The 17,127-nt window shown below is 32.4% G+C and overlaps 1 protein-coding gene across 1 annotated transcript in view; it reads right to left on the reverse strand.

Moving 5' to 3' along the window:
• The window catches only part of LOC130446794 (homeobox protein Nkx-2.1-like), an 82,427-nt gene extending 72,732 nt beyond the window's left edge, over nt 1-9,695 (reverse strand). Inside the window, exons 1-2 of the mRNA XM_056783262.1 lie at nt 9,372-9,695; nt 1,146-1,392 (exon numbers count right to left, since the gene is read on the reverse strand). Of these exons, the coding sequence (XP_056639240.1) occupies nt 1,146-1,392; nt 9,372-9,381 (257 nt within the window). The 5' untranslated portion in view covers nt 9,382-9,695. The remainder of the gene's footprint in view (nt 1-1,145; nt 1,393-9,371) is intronic.
• Nucleotides 9,696-17,127: the final 7,432 nt, after the last annotated feature.

Below are 17,127 nucleotides of genomic sequence, written 5' to 3' on the forward strand. Positions count from 1 at the left end.
CGGCAAGTTATTTTCTAATTATTTTAACGCAATTTTAATTTTATATTCATCAAGTTGAGTTATGAACTAATTGAAAATGATGTTTTATATGAAAATTGTTCAGAATAAGTTGTCGGAAATGTTTTATTTAGCGTTGAAATTCTTGAAAAATTGTAGGCTTAGATTTAGAAGTACAGAAACTAATTTTACAACATTTAATTCCCGACAAGTTTTTTTCTAATTATTTTAACGCAGTTTTCATCTTATGTTCATCAAGTTGAGTTATGAACTAATTAAAAATGTTGTTATACATGTAAAATGTTCAGAATAAGTTGTCGGATAAATAAATGGTAATATATCATCTTCTATACTTTACATCCCCCTTTTTTTCTATGGTAAAAGTGAAATCCAAACAAGATATTCACCATGCATCGAAAGCTTTACGTTTTGAGCTCTAAAATTTTTGTTTTAGAACGTCATGTTATGCAAGGTTCTTCAAGTTCTTTCTTCTTTCTCTTTTCGAGTTCGACTGCACGGGTCTGTCAATGATTACCATGAGAATATAAATACTTACCGTATAATAGTAATGCAAGGTGTTTCAAAAGATAGTTCACATTTAAAATAAAAAACAAAACAATTTTAAGAAAAGTAAGAAGTTATATATCAACATACATTGCTTGAGAATTTATTTTTTATAAATATCATCGTCCAAATGTAAACCGTGCACTCACGACAGTCATTTAATCAAGCTCTTAAATTGCTTATGACGGCTCGGCAGGTATTTTACGTGATGGCTGCTAATTCTTAACTATAATTTTGTAGCATGTCGCTTATTTTGGAATTATAACTAGCAATTTAACGCTTCTGCATATTTAGTATAATGTGTATGTAAAACTATCCAGAGCGGTGAGTTTTCAAAATTAAATTTACACTTTTGATGCACGCGCTTCAAAAAATTGGTGGATGCACTAGAGACCGCCAAAATTTGTAATATCTGATGTAGGTACGAGACGGGATATCTAGTTAAATCTTGGATTATTATATAGAAAAAATACGATTTTAAACATCCATAAATGAGTAATTACGCGTTAATCCTGTCAGTTAAATGAAGTAATTATGTTGAACCAAGATACAGAATTGTCGTAAAGAAATTAGTGTTTCCTTACCTATAAGGAGAAGGAGGATTGGTAGCCAATTCCAATTTTCTATATGATTCTTCGATGGGACTCAATATATCCGTAACGCTGAAAGGAGTCGAATGATGGAGCTGCTGTAAGTGACTGAGAACTTGAGGACCTTGAAGATGCTTAGGACTTAAGCTCATAGCCAATTCGACGCCATTGAGCTCGGGTAAAATGCCGTGAAGGTCACTTCTATCGCCGGGAACTACGGGGCCTTCCCCGTAGCTACCACCTGTAACAAAATAGTTGGTGGTATATATATATATATATACATAGTATGAAATACAGTTGTTGATAGTTTCCGTCAAAATAATAAATGTGTAAATTCCTCCCCTGATTCCTTTCTTCCAAACAAGCTAATCAAATATCAGATAGTTTCATGTAAATATTTTCAGTTGACTGCGTTGTTGCCAGGTTCACATTGTACAGGTGGCAAATTGAGTTATTTAAACATGTCAATTGCTTTCCTCTCATCATTGGTGACTAGTAAATCGATTGTTTTTGAAGTTTTGTTTTTCTTAGCTTAGATTTCTATTGATTTTGTTATAAATATATCTGACTATACCAAAATGACAGTTGTTGAAATGAAAAATCTGTGCCTATATCTAGAAGCAAGCGTGGATCCAGGAGGGGGGTCATAGGTGTCAAAAATTGCGTAAAGTTCGGTCAAAAACAACGTAATTAACTTATATTTTGTGGGTAGAGGCTTTAGGTCTTTAGGGTTGGACTTCTCCTAATACTAATGACCACCCCTTTGTCAAGATCCTGAATCCGCCCTTGTCTAGAAGTAAAATCAATGAATTTGCAGATCGAATTAAACAAGAATAAAATTCAATTTTACTGTTATTATATACCATGTGAAAAAAAACCCGAAAGAAGGCGATTTTTATTCTGAAATTAACAATTTACAGTATGAAAATAATATACCCCTCCAGCACCCTCTCTAAATAAAAAAGGGGATCGTGTTGTACTTTATTAGAAAGGGATTTTAATCCTCTGTTCAACAATATTAAGCTTTTCAAATTTGGTCTAATCATAACTGAGAAAATTAATTTTACAGTTGTAAAATTTTGATAATGTTTCTGTCACAAAACTTTCCATAGAATAAAGGTAATAATTTATATTAAAATAATATTTTGGGAATTGAATTAAATGTTTAAAATAACTACCATTCACTTCTTGACAATAACCGATGCGATTTTGGAATTCTCGAACAACATTTACTAAAACTTATTTTAATCATTTCTTCCGTTATCCTGTCTGTTGTTTGGTCTATTAAAATATACTCTAAATTTTAAATAACCCCAAAAAAAGTAATCGAGAGGAGTTAAATGCACCAATCCACCTACTGGGGAAAACTTCGTTTAAATAATTTCGAACTGCACGTGCAAAGTGGAGCTACATCTTGTTGATAATAAATAGATCGATCTTTGTCATTTGGATTAATATGAGGAAAAAGTCTTTGTAATAAGGGCACTAAGAAATTTATCGAAAAATATCTAACCATCAACTGTGCCTTCAAAAAAAAAAGGTCATTAATTTTATTGTTAATGATACCAAACCACCAGGGATATCAGACAATATTGCTGATTTAAAACTTAGGATAACGGAAGAAATTAACAAAATAACCCCTGAGGTCATACAAAATGTTGTACAAGGATTCCAAAATCGCCTCAGTTTTTGTCAAGAAGTGAATATTAGTCATTGCACCGAATTTAAAAAACTTTATATTGGTAAACAGGGGACTAAAATCTCTTTCCAATATGGTGCCAATATATGCCATTATTTGAAATTTTATATATATTTTCATACTCTAAATTGTCGATTCAAGAATAAAAATCTACTTGTTTCAGGTTTTTTTCATTAAAAAAGGTTGTCCACTTATATTTCTTCGTCAAAATTTCATTTCGTCGACCTGCTCACGAATTTGTGGTAGAAGCTCAGGGAAAACAACACGCCTGTCATTTCTTTCAAGATCGGTACATTTAAATGAAAATCTGAAAGGTTTTTTGCAGGTTGCTGACAATCTCACATTTTTAAAAATGGGTTTCGTTTTCGTTCCCTTTTAATTGATTAATTATCATTAACTTCCATATATCTACCTATGGCCACGTATTACAAATTGTTGATCAATCTTTTTTATATGTTGATGCTTTTTTAAAATCCAAAAATATACCATTAACATAATCATAATAAGGTTTTGGAACCGGTAGTTATCAGACCACACAACAAACTCTAGTACTCAAAGTCTCTGCCCATTTGAGAATGCCCCACGTACTTATTTATTTGGATTCGTCGTATGTAAAATACGTTGTAACGTGCAACATCTGATGTAATGTAGTTGTATATACGTAGTTTTTTTTATTAGTAAGGGCGTTAAGAAGAGACATTTTTGTAGATCTATAATACAAAATTTTAGATTCCCATCAGTTTCTGTAGCTGTTCTTTTATCTTTTCTTTTTAACAGGTATCTTTTACCAACTTAGTCAAGGGCTCTGTCGAAGTTTATAAAGCGATTTTCAATATCTTGTTGCCTCGGTTGCCATTTTCTGGAAGAATACAAACCACACGTCTAATTCTACACATGTAAAGTTTTTTTAAAAATATTAGCTTTAAGTTAAGAAAAGGTTATAATGAAAAATTCTTAGCCTACTATACAACCAAACAAAATTCCAATGTCCAAATATTTTTTTACTCAACATATTCTCCTCTTAATTGGATACATTTATTACAGCGAATCTGCAACGTCTGTAGACCTTTAAAAAAAAATGTTTTTTCTTGCTTTGCAAACCAGACCTCCACAGCTTTCATTACCTCCTAGTTGGAAACAAATTTACGACCTTTTAAACTTTTTTTCAGTTGGGGAACAAGATGATAGACGAACGGAGCAAAATCTGGTGAATATTGGGGGTGTTTTAGTAATTCAAACCCTAAATTACAAATTTTTTGCATGGAAACATGAGATTTGTTGTCCTGCTTTTGCACACAACAACTTTGGATAGCTTTACGCATCTTTTCTCTTTAATTTTTTCCCATAGAGTTTTCAGTAATGTCGAATAGTAATTTCCAGTTATTGTTCTACAGTTCAAAATCAATCATGGTTAGTCTATGGAAATCTCAAAAAACTGAAGCAAGAACTTTTCCAGCAGATTTTTGGACACGAAACTTCTTAGGTCTTGGAGAGTGTCGCCATTCCATCTATTGTTGTTATGTTTCTGGATCGTAGAAATGTACCCAAGTCTCATCCATACTAACAATTCGGCTTAAGAAGTCTACATCGTTTTCAAATCGAGTACAGATCGACAGTGATGCTTCTACTCTTGCACGCTTTTGGACAACATTCAAACATTTGGGGATTCATTTTGTAGCAATTTTTTTCATGTCCAAATTGACGTGAACTATATGATGAACGCGTTCGTATGAAAGATTCAGTGCTTCAGATCAGATCCGTTTTAGTCCAATTCGACGGTCCGATAAAATTATGTCATGAACTGTCGATATTTTCGGGGGCTGACACAGAAACTGACCTTCCCGATGGGTCATCATATTCAATGGAAAATTTACCTCTTTTGAAGCTTGCAGTCTAATTTTTCACGGTCGCATCCGAAAGACATTGATCACCAAGGGTATTAAGCATATCTTCATAAATCTGCTTAGCTCTAAACCCTTTTAAATACAGATACTTGATGATGGATCGATACTTCAATTTTTCGATTTTCACAATTTCGGTGGACATCTTTGATCTTTTAACTCTTTTTTACTTTTTTGACGTCAAACTTTACACTTACACTTCTAATAAGTTATTGTTCGTTGCTATGGTAATGCAATATTTTGTTTATGCATGGAACTGATCTAGGCTAACTAGATATCGATACATCCTCGTAATTCTATATTCCATGTGAAAAGCGAGTAACGTTTAATAAGAAAACACCGATATGGGAAAAAGTACAGATAGATTTCTAAATATTTAGCTTATCTTAGATCAATAACGATTATTTTATTAATTTATAGTCTATTTTTATTAAGACAGAGTATTAAAATAATAAAACATTCGTAATCCATAGGCGTATCACATCTTTCAGTTACAATATTTTTTGTTATACTAGTATTTTCGTATATAAAAAAAACATTTATATAAATATAATTAATATATTAGGTGTGAATTTATATTTTCTTATGACTTCTAAGCAGCTAAAGGTAAAAGAGTGAAATTTAATGTTTCATTTTTCCACAAGGTAGGTATATTAAGAACATTGAGTTTATAGAGATATAATGGTTAATAATTTGATTTTTAAACAACGTTACGTTCAAAAATAAAAAAAAATCAGTAGTATAAGCAGGGCCGTATCAGCCGTATCAACGATACGGGGGCCCCGGGATACAAAGACCCCTAACGTGTATAAACAAAAATTAGTGAAATGTTTCCATTTCTGGCAACTATTTTGGATACAACACAAGACTTGTCAAAAATTGACCAACTTTCTGTAGTTTTTCGATTCATCTCGATAACAGAAAATGATGATAAAGAATTAAAAACCTGTGAGTCCTTTTTGGGGTTTGCAAAAGTATCCGATTCCAATTCAAAAGGACTTATAATTTAGAATATAGAATTTTAAATACGATTAAAGAATATGGCATTGATTTGTCTGAATGTAGAGGACAGGGTTATGATGGAGCAAATGTTATGTCGGATGTATATGGAGGATTACAAGCCTTTATAAAAGAGCATGCTCCGAATGCCGATTATGTTCATTGTGCTGCACACGCATTAAATTTAATTTTAAACGATGCTGCGAAACGTGTTATTGAAGTGTCGACTTTTTTCGATAATTTAGAAAAAATATAAAATTACCCTTAAAAAGATATGCCCTACTAGATGGTCTTCAAAGAACGACGCTTTATTATCGATAAAAAAAATTATTTATTAATCATGAAGAATGTAAAAATATAATTAACATTTTAGAGATTTACGATTTCTTAGTGTTTGTCACATTTTTTTTACTATTTCAAATCATTAATCCTGTTTCTTAAGCTCTACAGCATGAAAATAATGATTTACAGAAAGCTAGTATTTCATTTAGTAATTTTTTGAATAGACTGAGCGAAATAAGAAATCAAAATTCATTCAATGATTTGCTAAATGAGTCCAGAGATTTAGCAAAAGAGTGGAAAGTAACAACTGTTGTTAAAAATAAAAGACGAAAGATAACGAAGAGTTTTTTTGATAAGTTATCACAAGATGAGAGACTTTCAGATCCGGAATCATATTTCAAAGTCAATGTATACTATTGCTGTTATTAATTTCTCAAATTAAACAAAGATTTGAGCGTCTTTGTGATCTGAGTAATATGTTCGAAGTATTACAACTCCTATCTTCTCAAACGAAGTGATAAAAAATCGCTTCCGGAGAACTGTCGGCTAAATACAGTAAAGACATCTCAGTTAATCTTTATGAACAATTAAATGCTCTGAAAACATGCTTAAAATCTGAAATTCAAAAAATCCATTCCATTAAAGAACTCATGGAATTATTGCTGATAAAATTCAATAGCCTTGCATCAAGTTTTCTGTTTATAATCGATCAAATTAATAGCTGACTCGACGTATCCCTGTCTCACACTATTTTGTTTTATATATAGTTGGTAGCCATGTTTATATTAATTTTTGAGATTTAGTTAAGTTGGCAAACGTGTTCCAATTTGTAATTTTAACAATTTTTTTAAATATTGAACAACAATCCGACGATTGTTAAGCAAGAGTTTTGTTAATCAAAACAAGTATCAATTCTTCATCATTTAAACTAACATAACCCAAACCCACTGAAAATAACAACATTTCCTAGAGGTAATAACAGCATGGTTTCTATTCTTGACACTTGACACTTGACACTGATAAAAAATTAGGACTTAAATGGGGCAAGAACGGCTATCAGACTTCTATAGAGGTAGAAATGTTAGAAAAACTGAAATCGTCTTCAGCTATAGATGATTTAATAAATCAATTTGCCGAAAAAAGGCAAGAAAAGTGTACATTTGATATGAATCGTTTGGCTAGCTCAATTTCTAGGAGGAAGCGATAACTTATAATCAATAAATATTTATTTTAATTTAATGCAAGTATTTTTGTTTATTTTTGTGAGAAAATTTTACCCTTCATTTGAGTCCGCCAACTAATTTCGATACAGGGCCCCTACAAAGCTCGCTACGCCACTCAGTACAAGTAAAGCTACTAAATCCAAATCACAATCGGTATCAGAAGATGAATTGTGGCAACCAATATTTACGTGATATACCTACTGCCTTTTCGTAGTTTTCAGATTGCATATTGTATACAGCCTTCAAAAACAACTACTTAATCAATATTTCTCATTACATTTTCTCTTAAAACTTCTACAATTTCATCAATTCCATATTTTTGAAATTTCTCTTTATGAAGGGAACTCAAAAAAATACAGTTTTCTCCTTCCGGAACCGGGATGGAAATTAATATTTGAATGTAGTTAATGCTGTAAATATTTTTCAACCACTTGGTCATGAGAAATTTTTCTAAATGTTTCGAGTTATAATTTGCTTTATCTATTACCATTTTACAGTTTCAAGGAAGAAGATCTATCATTTGTTGGAACAAATCTTCAAAAACGTCAGCATTCATGTCCTCATGGTAGTCACCGAAACGAGTAGATTCAAAAGTCGATTAGCCACCTTTAACAAATCCGACTGCCGATGTCTACTATGATCAGTCTTCGTCCCTTTCCTTATAGTGGATTAAAATCTGTAAATAAATTAATCAAAAAAGACTGTTTTCGACTTGTATCAGTTTCGTCTTATCAAAATTTATTTGGTTGAATCTAAATCAGAAATATTTCTTCTTTGTTTTCTCATTTATTTCATAGTCTTTAGGTAATTTCTTGTCCAAATCACATACATTCTTCTTTTTATTAGAATATACTTTTTGGAATGCTTTTTCCAGCGAATACCTATTTCGAAAGTTTCCATAGACTTCGACTCAATTCAGGGTAATCATTTCGAACAGTTCCAAGAACTGAAAATTATGGTTTTCCTGAAGCTTTACGTGCTGTTTGAAATTAGCCACATTTCTATTCTTTAAGTACTTTGTAAATCGTAGATTTTGCAACGTACTACTATCTAATTCCACCATGTCATCAACATTTTTACATAAATTTTTGTCTCTAAATGATTTAAAACAACTTGAACTTAATTCTTTTTCTAAACCGATTTCATACTACTCCTTGTAGGTTGTAACTAAACAAAACTGTTAAGAATATATAACTTGAACCTCTTTACTAAATAGAAAAACCGTCGTATTTTTCGGTGGAACTTGCCGGGAAAATATTGTAAAGTTCCTACTTGTTGAGAAATATCTTATGTGGTATTTAATATTTTGGTGATTTTGGCCAGTCCGAACCGTCTTCTATCGTTCTGTACAGATGGAAAAGATCAATAAGAGACCGAAAACTGCATTCTAGGTAAGTTTTGCATTGGAAACTAAGTTTTATTACTCTCTCGTACATAACTAGACTATGATGAAAATAAACTTTTATAAATTCGGTGCACTAGCCCCGATTTTACTTATAACTTTGTTTTTTCAGTGTAGTATTTGATTTGTGAAATAAACTTAGAACTACAGATTGATTTTATACAACTTTTCATTGTATTTGCTACATAATAGTATATTATTTACGTGTGTATAATGAAGGTTATTTCTCACGAGGTGAAGTTTACTGCCATTATTGTATAATTTTCTCGAATTTTCTATCAATAATTTTGATAAAGCAACTTCTCTTATTTCTGGTGATGTTGAAGGAAAGTCACTTTTATTTCTACAACCATTTTTAGTCGGATATTTAACATAAAATATTAAATCAGTGAGAAATCTAAACATACCATAATTTGAGTCAATTTTATTTTGTTTCAAAACTTATTTCAGCTTATAAATTGTTCCAAAAGACATGGTAAGTTAAGAAACAAATCTACGAAAACACATGGAGATCCCAAGGTCGAATCTGGTCCAAGGAAATTGTATTTTTTTTTCATCTGTACAGAACTTACACTTAAAATAGTTAATTCTCCAAAATTTAAGTTACGTTATGAATAAATGTCTAAACAAGCAGGACTGGACTGTAAAAAATTAAAATTTGATTCTAGATTTCCGAAGTTTGAGTTTATTAACAATCAAATTCGATTTACTCACCTGCCGACATGGACTCCAGGACCACCGAGTAAACAAGGCGGCTCCACCAACCAAAAAAAAAAATCGGTCAGTTCATGTAAAAACTAGCATTTAATCACACACTTAGTGTACGGTACGTAAAACTCACAACCGATCCGCACTTCTCGAAAAACCACAAGCACCCGACGCGTTTTTCAAAAGAAACCCCTCTCTCAACGCTCTAACCAAATCCAATAAACAAACTGTCTAACTATATAAATAAATCACTGATCGGGCTATAGCACTCTTGATGTAAGACTCTTTAACTCGAAGTGTGCTTAACTCTCCTAAGCGTACTCTTAGAGTGTCCTCCAAGAGAGTACATGGCTCTTGTGCGGCGACCGGGTGCACGAAGCCACTCGAACCGCCGACGAGGCGTGTTCACCGTCCCTCTCGCCAATCAATACGTTTACAGGAGGAGCTTCGCCTCACGCGAATATAATCCTTCAGCATATTCGTTATAGAATCCTGACCGATATCACGTACAGATACTTAATCTCGGCAAGGCCCATCGACCTATTGTAGAGACTCTCAAAATACAAGTGGGATGTTCTCAGCTCTGATATTGTATTTATATAGTTTTATTGGGCATATTGATTTGAGGTTATATAAAATACTTTTTTGAGTATTCATGAATTGATTTTTTTTAATGTTTTGTTTGACGAGGTTTTTCAAATTGCATCTATTCGTTATGACGAATGTGTCGTCTAACTGTAACTTTGTACTGATATTGTTTTGATTTTTATTGGGGAATCTTTTGCGCACAAAATGGAGAGATTTAATGAGTTAATAGCATTGCAAGCTGTGGGGGCTAGTGAATACGAATGGGTACTTTAATCTTTCATTTGTTTGCTTACATCAGCCCTAGCTCTAAGAAAAAATAGATTTTTCTTCCAGAATATTAGATAATTGCTCCTTTTGCTTTATTTTATCACGTAGGTATCACCTAGAGTACTTATAAAATCATGAAATTCGTATGACCCCCAATATGAGTATTACAAAATATAAATCTATTCAGCTCTATCTTGGTGGGATAGCTATCTTGAAATTATAGTAAAATGTATTTTAGACGACGCCATCTGTAAGTTGTTCGTTCTGTATTCATTTACATACCGACAGTTGCGTTTTGAGTGTTCCATGTAGTGACAGTTGACAGTTCGGTACTACAAAACACTTTCGGAACGCTCTGGAGTGACTCTAACCACTTCAATGTTGACAGTTGACAGTTTCACTTCGATGATTTTATAAAATTCTCTATTATTTTTTTTTCCTTGGTGTAATTAAAAAAGTTTTGGATTTTATGCGTCTTCTAAAAAATGTTGTGTACGCAGCGGCTGAAATACTTTTTTGTTGGACTCGTTATGAAACTACCGAAAAGTCTCAACACAAATAGACAGTTTTCTAAGTTACAACTCGCGCAGATCCTACTGACCGCGCTACTTTTGTATTTTTTAATAGAAATAACGTTTTTAAAAACAATTCAATTTGTTAAGTAAAACTACAATATTCCATAGTACAAAGATAATAAACATATTTGGATTATACTGCACTTTCGTTGGAGTGAAGCAACAACATTAAAGTTTTAGTCTGGATAGCAAACTGGGATTTTTGGCTTAACCTGGAAGTGAAGTACGGCGAAAGTTTTTTGACGGTTTTTTAGTTCGTGAGGATGTCTACTTTGAGAATCCGTTTGATGCCACCTTGACACCCTTGAGCATTTTGAGAAATTCAAGATGGCGGCCAAAAAAGTCAGCAAAAAATACAAAAATAATAGTTTTCAAAAATATTGACATATAACACATCGATTATAGGGTTTTCGAACCTTCTGAATTCAAATTTGCAGTTAAAAATATTTTGTTGAGTGGGGGCTGTTTTAACGGGGAGCTGGTTTTTATATTTTTTCAATAAAAACGAGTCGTACATCGATTTATATGTTTTTATGAATAAGAATCTCGAATTACAGATCAAAATAGGTACTAAAACAGAAACTCCTATTTTTTTGATTATTTTTTTGGAGAACTGCTTTAAGGGGAAGCTGGAACTACTGAATAAAATAAAAAACAAACAAAAAATAAATATATTGACTGAAACTCAAGTACATTGCTTACAGATAGGTTTAATACATTTTTAACCAAAAAAATAACAAGCAAACAAACAAAATGTATTGCAGATAAACATAAATTTACTCGTCGTCCGATTCTTCGCTTATTTTACGCAGTTTCCATAAATTTTGTTAGTGGATTTTTACAATTATTTTCGTCCCTTTTATCCATCAAGCATTTGCACATCAGGCTACACGACAACCCATTCGATAGACAACAACATCTGTTCAGGGCCGGATTAAGTTAGGGGCTCCAGGTCCAAGAGGGCCCCATCATTTGGAAAGAATTCTGTATTTTTGATGTGTTTATACCACAAATCTAACGTATTGATATTATTTTAGCCCCGGACCTTATAAATCTTAATCCGGCCCTGCGTCTGTTCGAACTGCAGGGGTCATTAGCTTTGCAAGAGCATTTTGCAAGCTCCAGGTGCCAATTTAGTATTTTTCGGGACAGAAATTGGGTTTAAAATTTTGTTTTCGTCATCTTTTTCCCATCCAGAACAAGGTTTTGGGCAGACATCCAGAAGTATAAGTTCTTCTCTGGCGATTTTCTTTTACGTTGACGGCGGTTACTCAATTTTCGTGGTGGAGCTTTCGGGTAAAGCCTTATTTTAGATGGAGAGAAATCATTTTGCTTTTGAATACCAGAAGGTCCAGGAGTCGGCTCAAAGTTCGATTGACCCCCAGGTAAAGTTGAAGTTTCTGGATTACAATTTTCCATGGAACTATCAAATGAATCTATATTAGGAAGATCTGTTGTCAAGCAGGAGGCAGTAATGTTCAATCTGTTCCAGATTCTTTGCTTGCAGGATTTGGCTGATCCGTAACATAAGATGAGGCAAAATCTGAATCGTGGCTTTAAAACCATTGATCGTGCTTGTACGATAGAAGGGATAACATAGTAGATTAGGTTGAAAATCAAACGAATATTCTTCTATTATGTAGGTAAAAAATGCTTGTTACTACTTGCCCCTGTTACAACTAGCCCCCGACACCCCTATGTCCAAGATACAATGCCGTATTGTTGCACGTATTTTTTCAGTAATGTTTAATTTCACAGTACTAAATGACAACTAAACCTGAATACTTATCAATATGTAGACTGTTACTGACTTTAGTAACTTGCTTCAGCTACTTGATACGTCTAAACTCGGCTGTGGTTCAGTTTTAAATAAATAGTCATAGTAAAATCAATTTATTAATTAAAATAATCGCAGAAATTGTTCAAATAATATTTATAAGTAAATTATTAGGAGTTAAGTGTATTGTATAGTGTGTAAATGAATTTTTTAGACGACGCTATCTGAAAGTTGTTCGTTCTGTATTCATTTACATACCGAAAGTTGTCTTTTGAGTGTTTCATGTAGTGACAGTTGACAGTTCCGTACTGCAAAACACTTTCGGGACGCACTGGATTGACTATAGCCACTTCAATGTTGACAGTTGACAGTTTCACTTCGATGATTTTGTATAACCTTAAATTTTTAATTTTCTGAATAGAAAAATTGTAAATAAATACGAAAAACGTTACAATACGCATATTTCGTGATAGAAACTTAAATATTCGTGCTTTGGTCTGTCCCAGTAGTGTCATATACCTACTATTAACTAGATATTCATTTTATTTGACTTTGATCCTTCTTGTTGCTTGTCCTTTCGATTAATCATTTCACAATAAACGATTATTAAAAACTACTCATTCCAGTTGACGAACATCAGATCGATTCCATTCAAAGCAAGACATACCTACCCCGTAATTTAGTATCATTATGTACCTACCCGATATACATTCAACATTCAATAGAAAACGGGATAACAAAAGTTGAAACTGACCCTGTTATTAGTAAAAGTGGTTTGTTGTGATTCTCATTCATAAAAGGAAGAAAATACGTATGTTAGAAACAGAATGAATACAAAAGACTCGTTTACTATATTTACTATTCATTTTATCTTCTTAGGTACGTACCTGCGAATAAGTTAATATGTTGTACTTCCTGTTCCTCCGTGTTTTGTGTAAAAACACTTGTTAATTCGCTTCTTTTACATGGTGGAAAGAAGGGTATCGTCGTCAAATAAGTACGCATGCGATACTTTACTTTCTACATTTTGCTTCGTTGTTTGTGAGTTAGTGAATCTAGAATATCTCGAAATCATTTTCAAACTTACTTCCTAATACTCTGTGTTAATTAAAAAAGCTCACTTCAATCACAATAATCTATTAAAATCTAACTATATAACATCCAATTAAAATTTTTCTTACGAAATCGTCCATTGATATAGACCGCGAAGCCGTTCCTCTTCTATTAGGTATCTAAGAAGGCCTTTTTGTTTGTTTACAGCAAATTAGAGACTTTCAGAAACTGAGGATTCTAGAAAGTGATGATAGTGTATTGAACGAGTTTATTATTAACCGTAAAAGGGGGAGATTTGGCTTAATTAGGCCAAAATAAATCGAAAATGAAGAATGAAATTTTTTGATATCTCGCTTCGTTTACGAAATATCGATACTTAAAGTTATAATCAAACGTTAGTTCAAAATTCGCTTTATTGGACAGGAGGCATTCAATACTTCGTTTCAAATGAATATTTTATCATTTCAAATTCAATATGAATCTTGTAATTCAATAAAAAAGAGATTTTTTATTTAATTTCCATATTATTTACCCTGATACTCCAAATTTATATTGAAAAAAACAGATTTTTATAACAAAATGAGTAATTTTTGATGAATATAACTCAATATACGATAAATACATGAATAATTGTCGGTTGTTTTTCATTATACAAATATTTAATGATAGTTTGAAGATTTAATTAGTGATTTAATGTAAAAATATCCTCTTTCGAGCAAAAAGTACGTTCTGAATGCTTTCAAAAGTTATTTATTTTCGTTTGTTTTATAATTGAAAAGCCAGACTACTGTAGTATTCCTGGAAAAGCTCTCTAGCAATTTTTAACGACAAAATCAACCGAATAAGAAAAATGACTGTGAAAAATCGTTCCAAATCTACCCGCCCCGAATTTATCTGCCCCCAATCTCCCCTCTCCAAACTTAAACGTTCCGTTTAATAATAAAATAAAACTAAAATAATCCTATCGCGAAGAAAAATTTTTTTCAGACAATTTTGGCTGTAAAAAATTCACGATTTTTGAACTTTTTACACTCAAAGTGCACCACGAGAAGGTTAGGTTAGGTTAAGTTAGGTTAGGTTAGGTTAGGTTAGGTTAAGTTAGGTTAGGTTAGTTTAAGTTAGGTTAGGTTAAGTTAGGTTAGGTTAAGTTAGGTTAGGTTAAGTTAGATTAGGTTAGGTTAGGTTGAGTTAGGTTAGGTTGATATATACAAATATTAGATAAAAATAAATTTTTCCAACTTCAAGTATCGATATCTCGAAAATGAAGCGATATCGAAAAATTTTATTCTTCATTTTCGACTTATTTTGGGTCGATTTACAAAATGGCATAGTCAATTCCAGGCTCTACCGAAATCGTGCCCGTAGAAGTAGGTAAACAGTTTGATCGTGTATAGATCGGAATATCAGGGTGAATAAATTAGATGTTAAGTGTTAGTGAATAGTTTAGCGTGTGAGTATTAAGAAAAATTAGAGAGAATGAAGAGTACACCAAAAAAGACTCATGTTCCGTTGACATTGTTTGAGTTGCAACTTTTCTTAATAACAATGACCAAAGTAAATATCCATTCTTAAATTGAAATGATCATATATAACCAATAAATTAATTTTGGATCTTACATTCTCAACTTTGTAACCTTATAATTATATGAAGCAAGAAAAAAAAAGAAGAAAGTAAGATAGTGTACTCTCAGTGTATCAAAAAAACAGACACACCAGAAGAACATTATTGAAAAAAGTGTAAATCGTTAAAAAAAGCTATAAAAGGGCGGAAAAAATGAATTCTGAAATATAAGTAATTATTGGAAAATCCAAACGGAGAGTTACGGAAAGTGAATAAAGAAAAAAATATCCTAATCGGTCGATTAAATGATATATAAATAATAAAGAAAAAAATTATGAAGTGTGTATAAACACAGTACGAGTTATCGAAATCAAACGAAAAATAAAAATTTTTTAGCAATACAGATATTATAACTACTTTCATTAAATTTCTACTATTCACATCTGGATGCGCTACAACTCGAGAGGGGGATATTCCAGGTAAACGAAAAGGTAATTCGAGTATACAGTGCTTTTCAGATAAAAGTATCCACCTTTAATAACTTTTGTAATACTGGTATTTAGAAAAAATCCAAAAACACGTCAATTTATGTTGGAAGGGGCAAGCATTATGGCTTATTTAAACTTACTGGAAAAGCCACCCCCTCACCCCTAGCAGCATCCCTTTTATTTTTTTAAATTACTTGTCATATTTTTTATGTAAAATTTGGATACTCCTCTTTGAGCTGATTTCAAAAATGTATAATACTTGTAGGTTAAAGTGGTTAGTTTATGAGATAAACAATTTTTCTTTTAAGAGCACAAATTTTACTTATTATTTACTTTCACCTTATTTGCCTGTACTAAAATGGGTTGTACAACAGTTCAAACTCTTTAATCTTTTTAACTGTGCTATTTATTATGAAGTTATAATAAGTGTTCAAAATGAGTACCATTCACTTCCATACACATTGCTTAATACGGCTGGATTTAATTGTCGACATTCATTTTCTATCCTCTCTCGTAAATCATCCAGAGATTCTGGTTGGGTAGCATAAACTTTTGTTTTTAAATAACCCCATAAAAAGAAGTCTAGTGGTGTTAAATCCGGTGACCTAGGTGGCCACTCCATCATCTGCCCCCTTCTACCTATCCAACGAGCGGGGAATGTTTCGTTTAAAAATTGTCGGACGGGCATAGCATAGTGTGGGGGAGCTCCGTCTCGTTGAAATACCAGTAAATCTTCGGAAATGTTATCATCATTTTCTATTATTGTTGTAATACGTGGGTCAACCCCTTCCCTGAGTAACTCAAGATATGATTCACCATTTAAATTTACGTTGATGAAGAAAGGTCCGACAATGTGGTCACCTAGGATACCACACCAAACGTTTAACTTTTGGGAATGTTATGTATGGAATTCACGCATAATATGTGGATCACTTTCAGCCCAATATCTACAATTATGCCTACTTACTAAGCCATTTAATGACCATGAGCATTCATCAGAAAAGCAAATATTGTTTAACAATTGTGGATTGTTGTTGATAATTTGCGTCATTGATTCGCAAAACTCTAGACGACGATCAAAATCATCTTCATTCAACTCGTGCACCAACTTAACTTTGTATGGGTGGTACTTGAATTTATGTAGAACTCGGAAAACTGTAGAAGATGAAACACCGATCGCTCTACTTATTGTTGACAACGATTGGGGTTGTTGAGCCTCTAAGCTAACTTGCCCTAAAATTGCCACTTGGATTGCTTCGTTATTTACAAGTCCCTCTCGCTTATGCACTTTATTGCAAACAGAGAATAGTAGAATAAATAGCACAGTTAAAAAGATTAAAGATTTTGAACTGTTGTACAACCCATTTTAGTACAGGCAAATAAGGTGAAAGTAAATAATTAGTAAAATTTGTGCTCTTAAAAGAAAAATTGTTTATCTCATAAACTAACCACT

The sequence above is a fragment of the Diorhabda sublineata genome, chromosome 7, assembly GCF_026230105.1.
Source record: "Diorhabda sublineata isolate icDioSubl1.1 chromosome 7, icDioSubl1.1, whole genome shotgun sequence".
NCBI classification, from domain to species: domain Eukaryota; kingdom Metazoa; phylum Arthropoda; class Insecta; order Coleoptera; family Chrysomelidae; genus Diorhabda; species Diorhabda sublineata.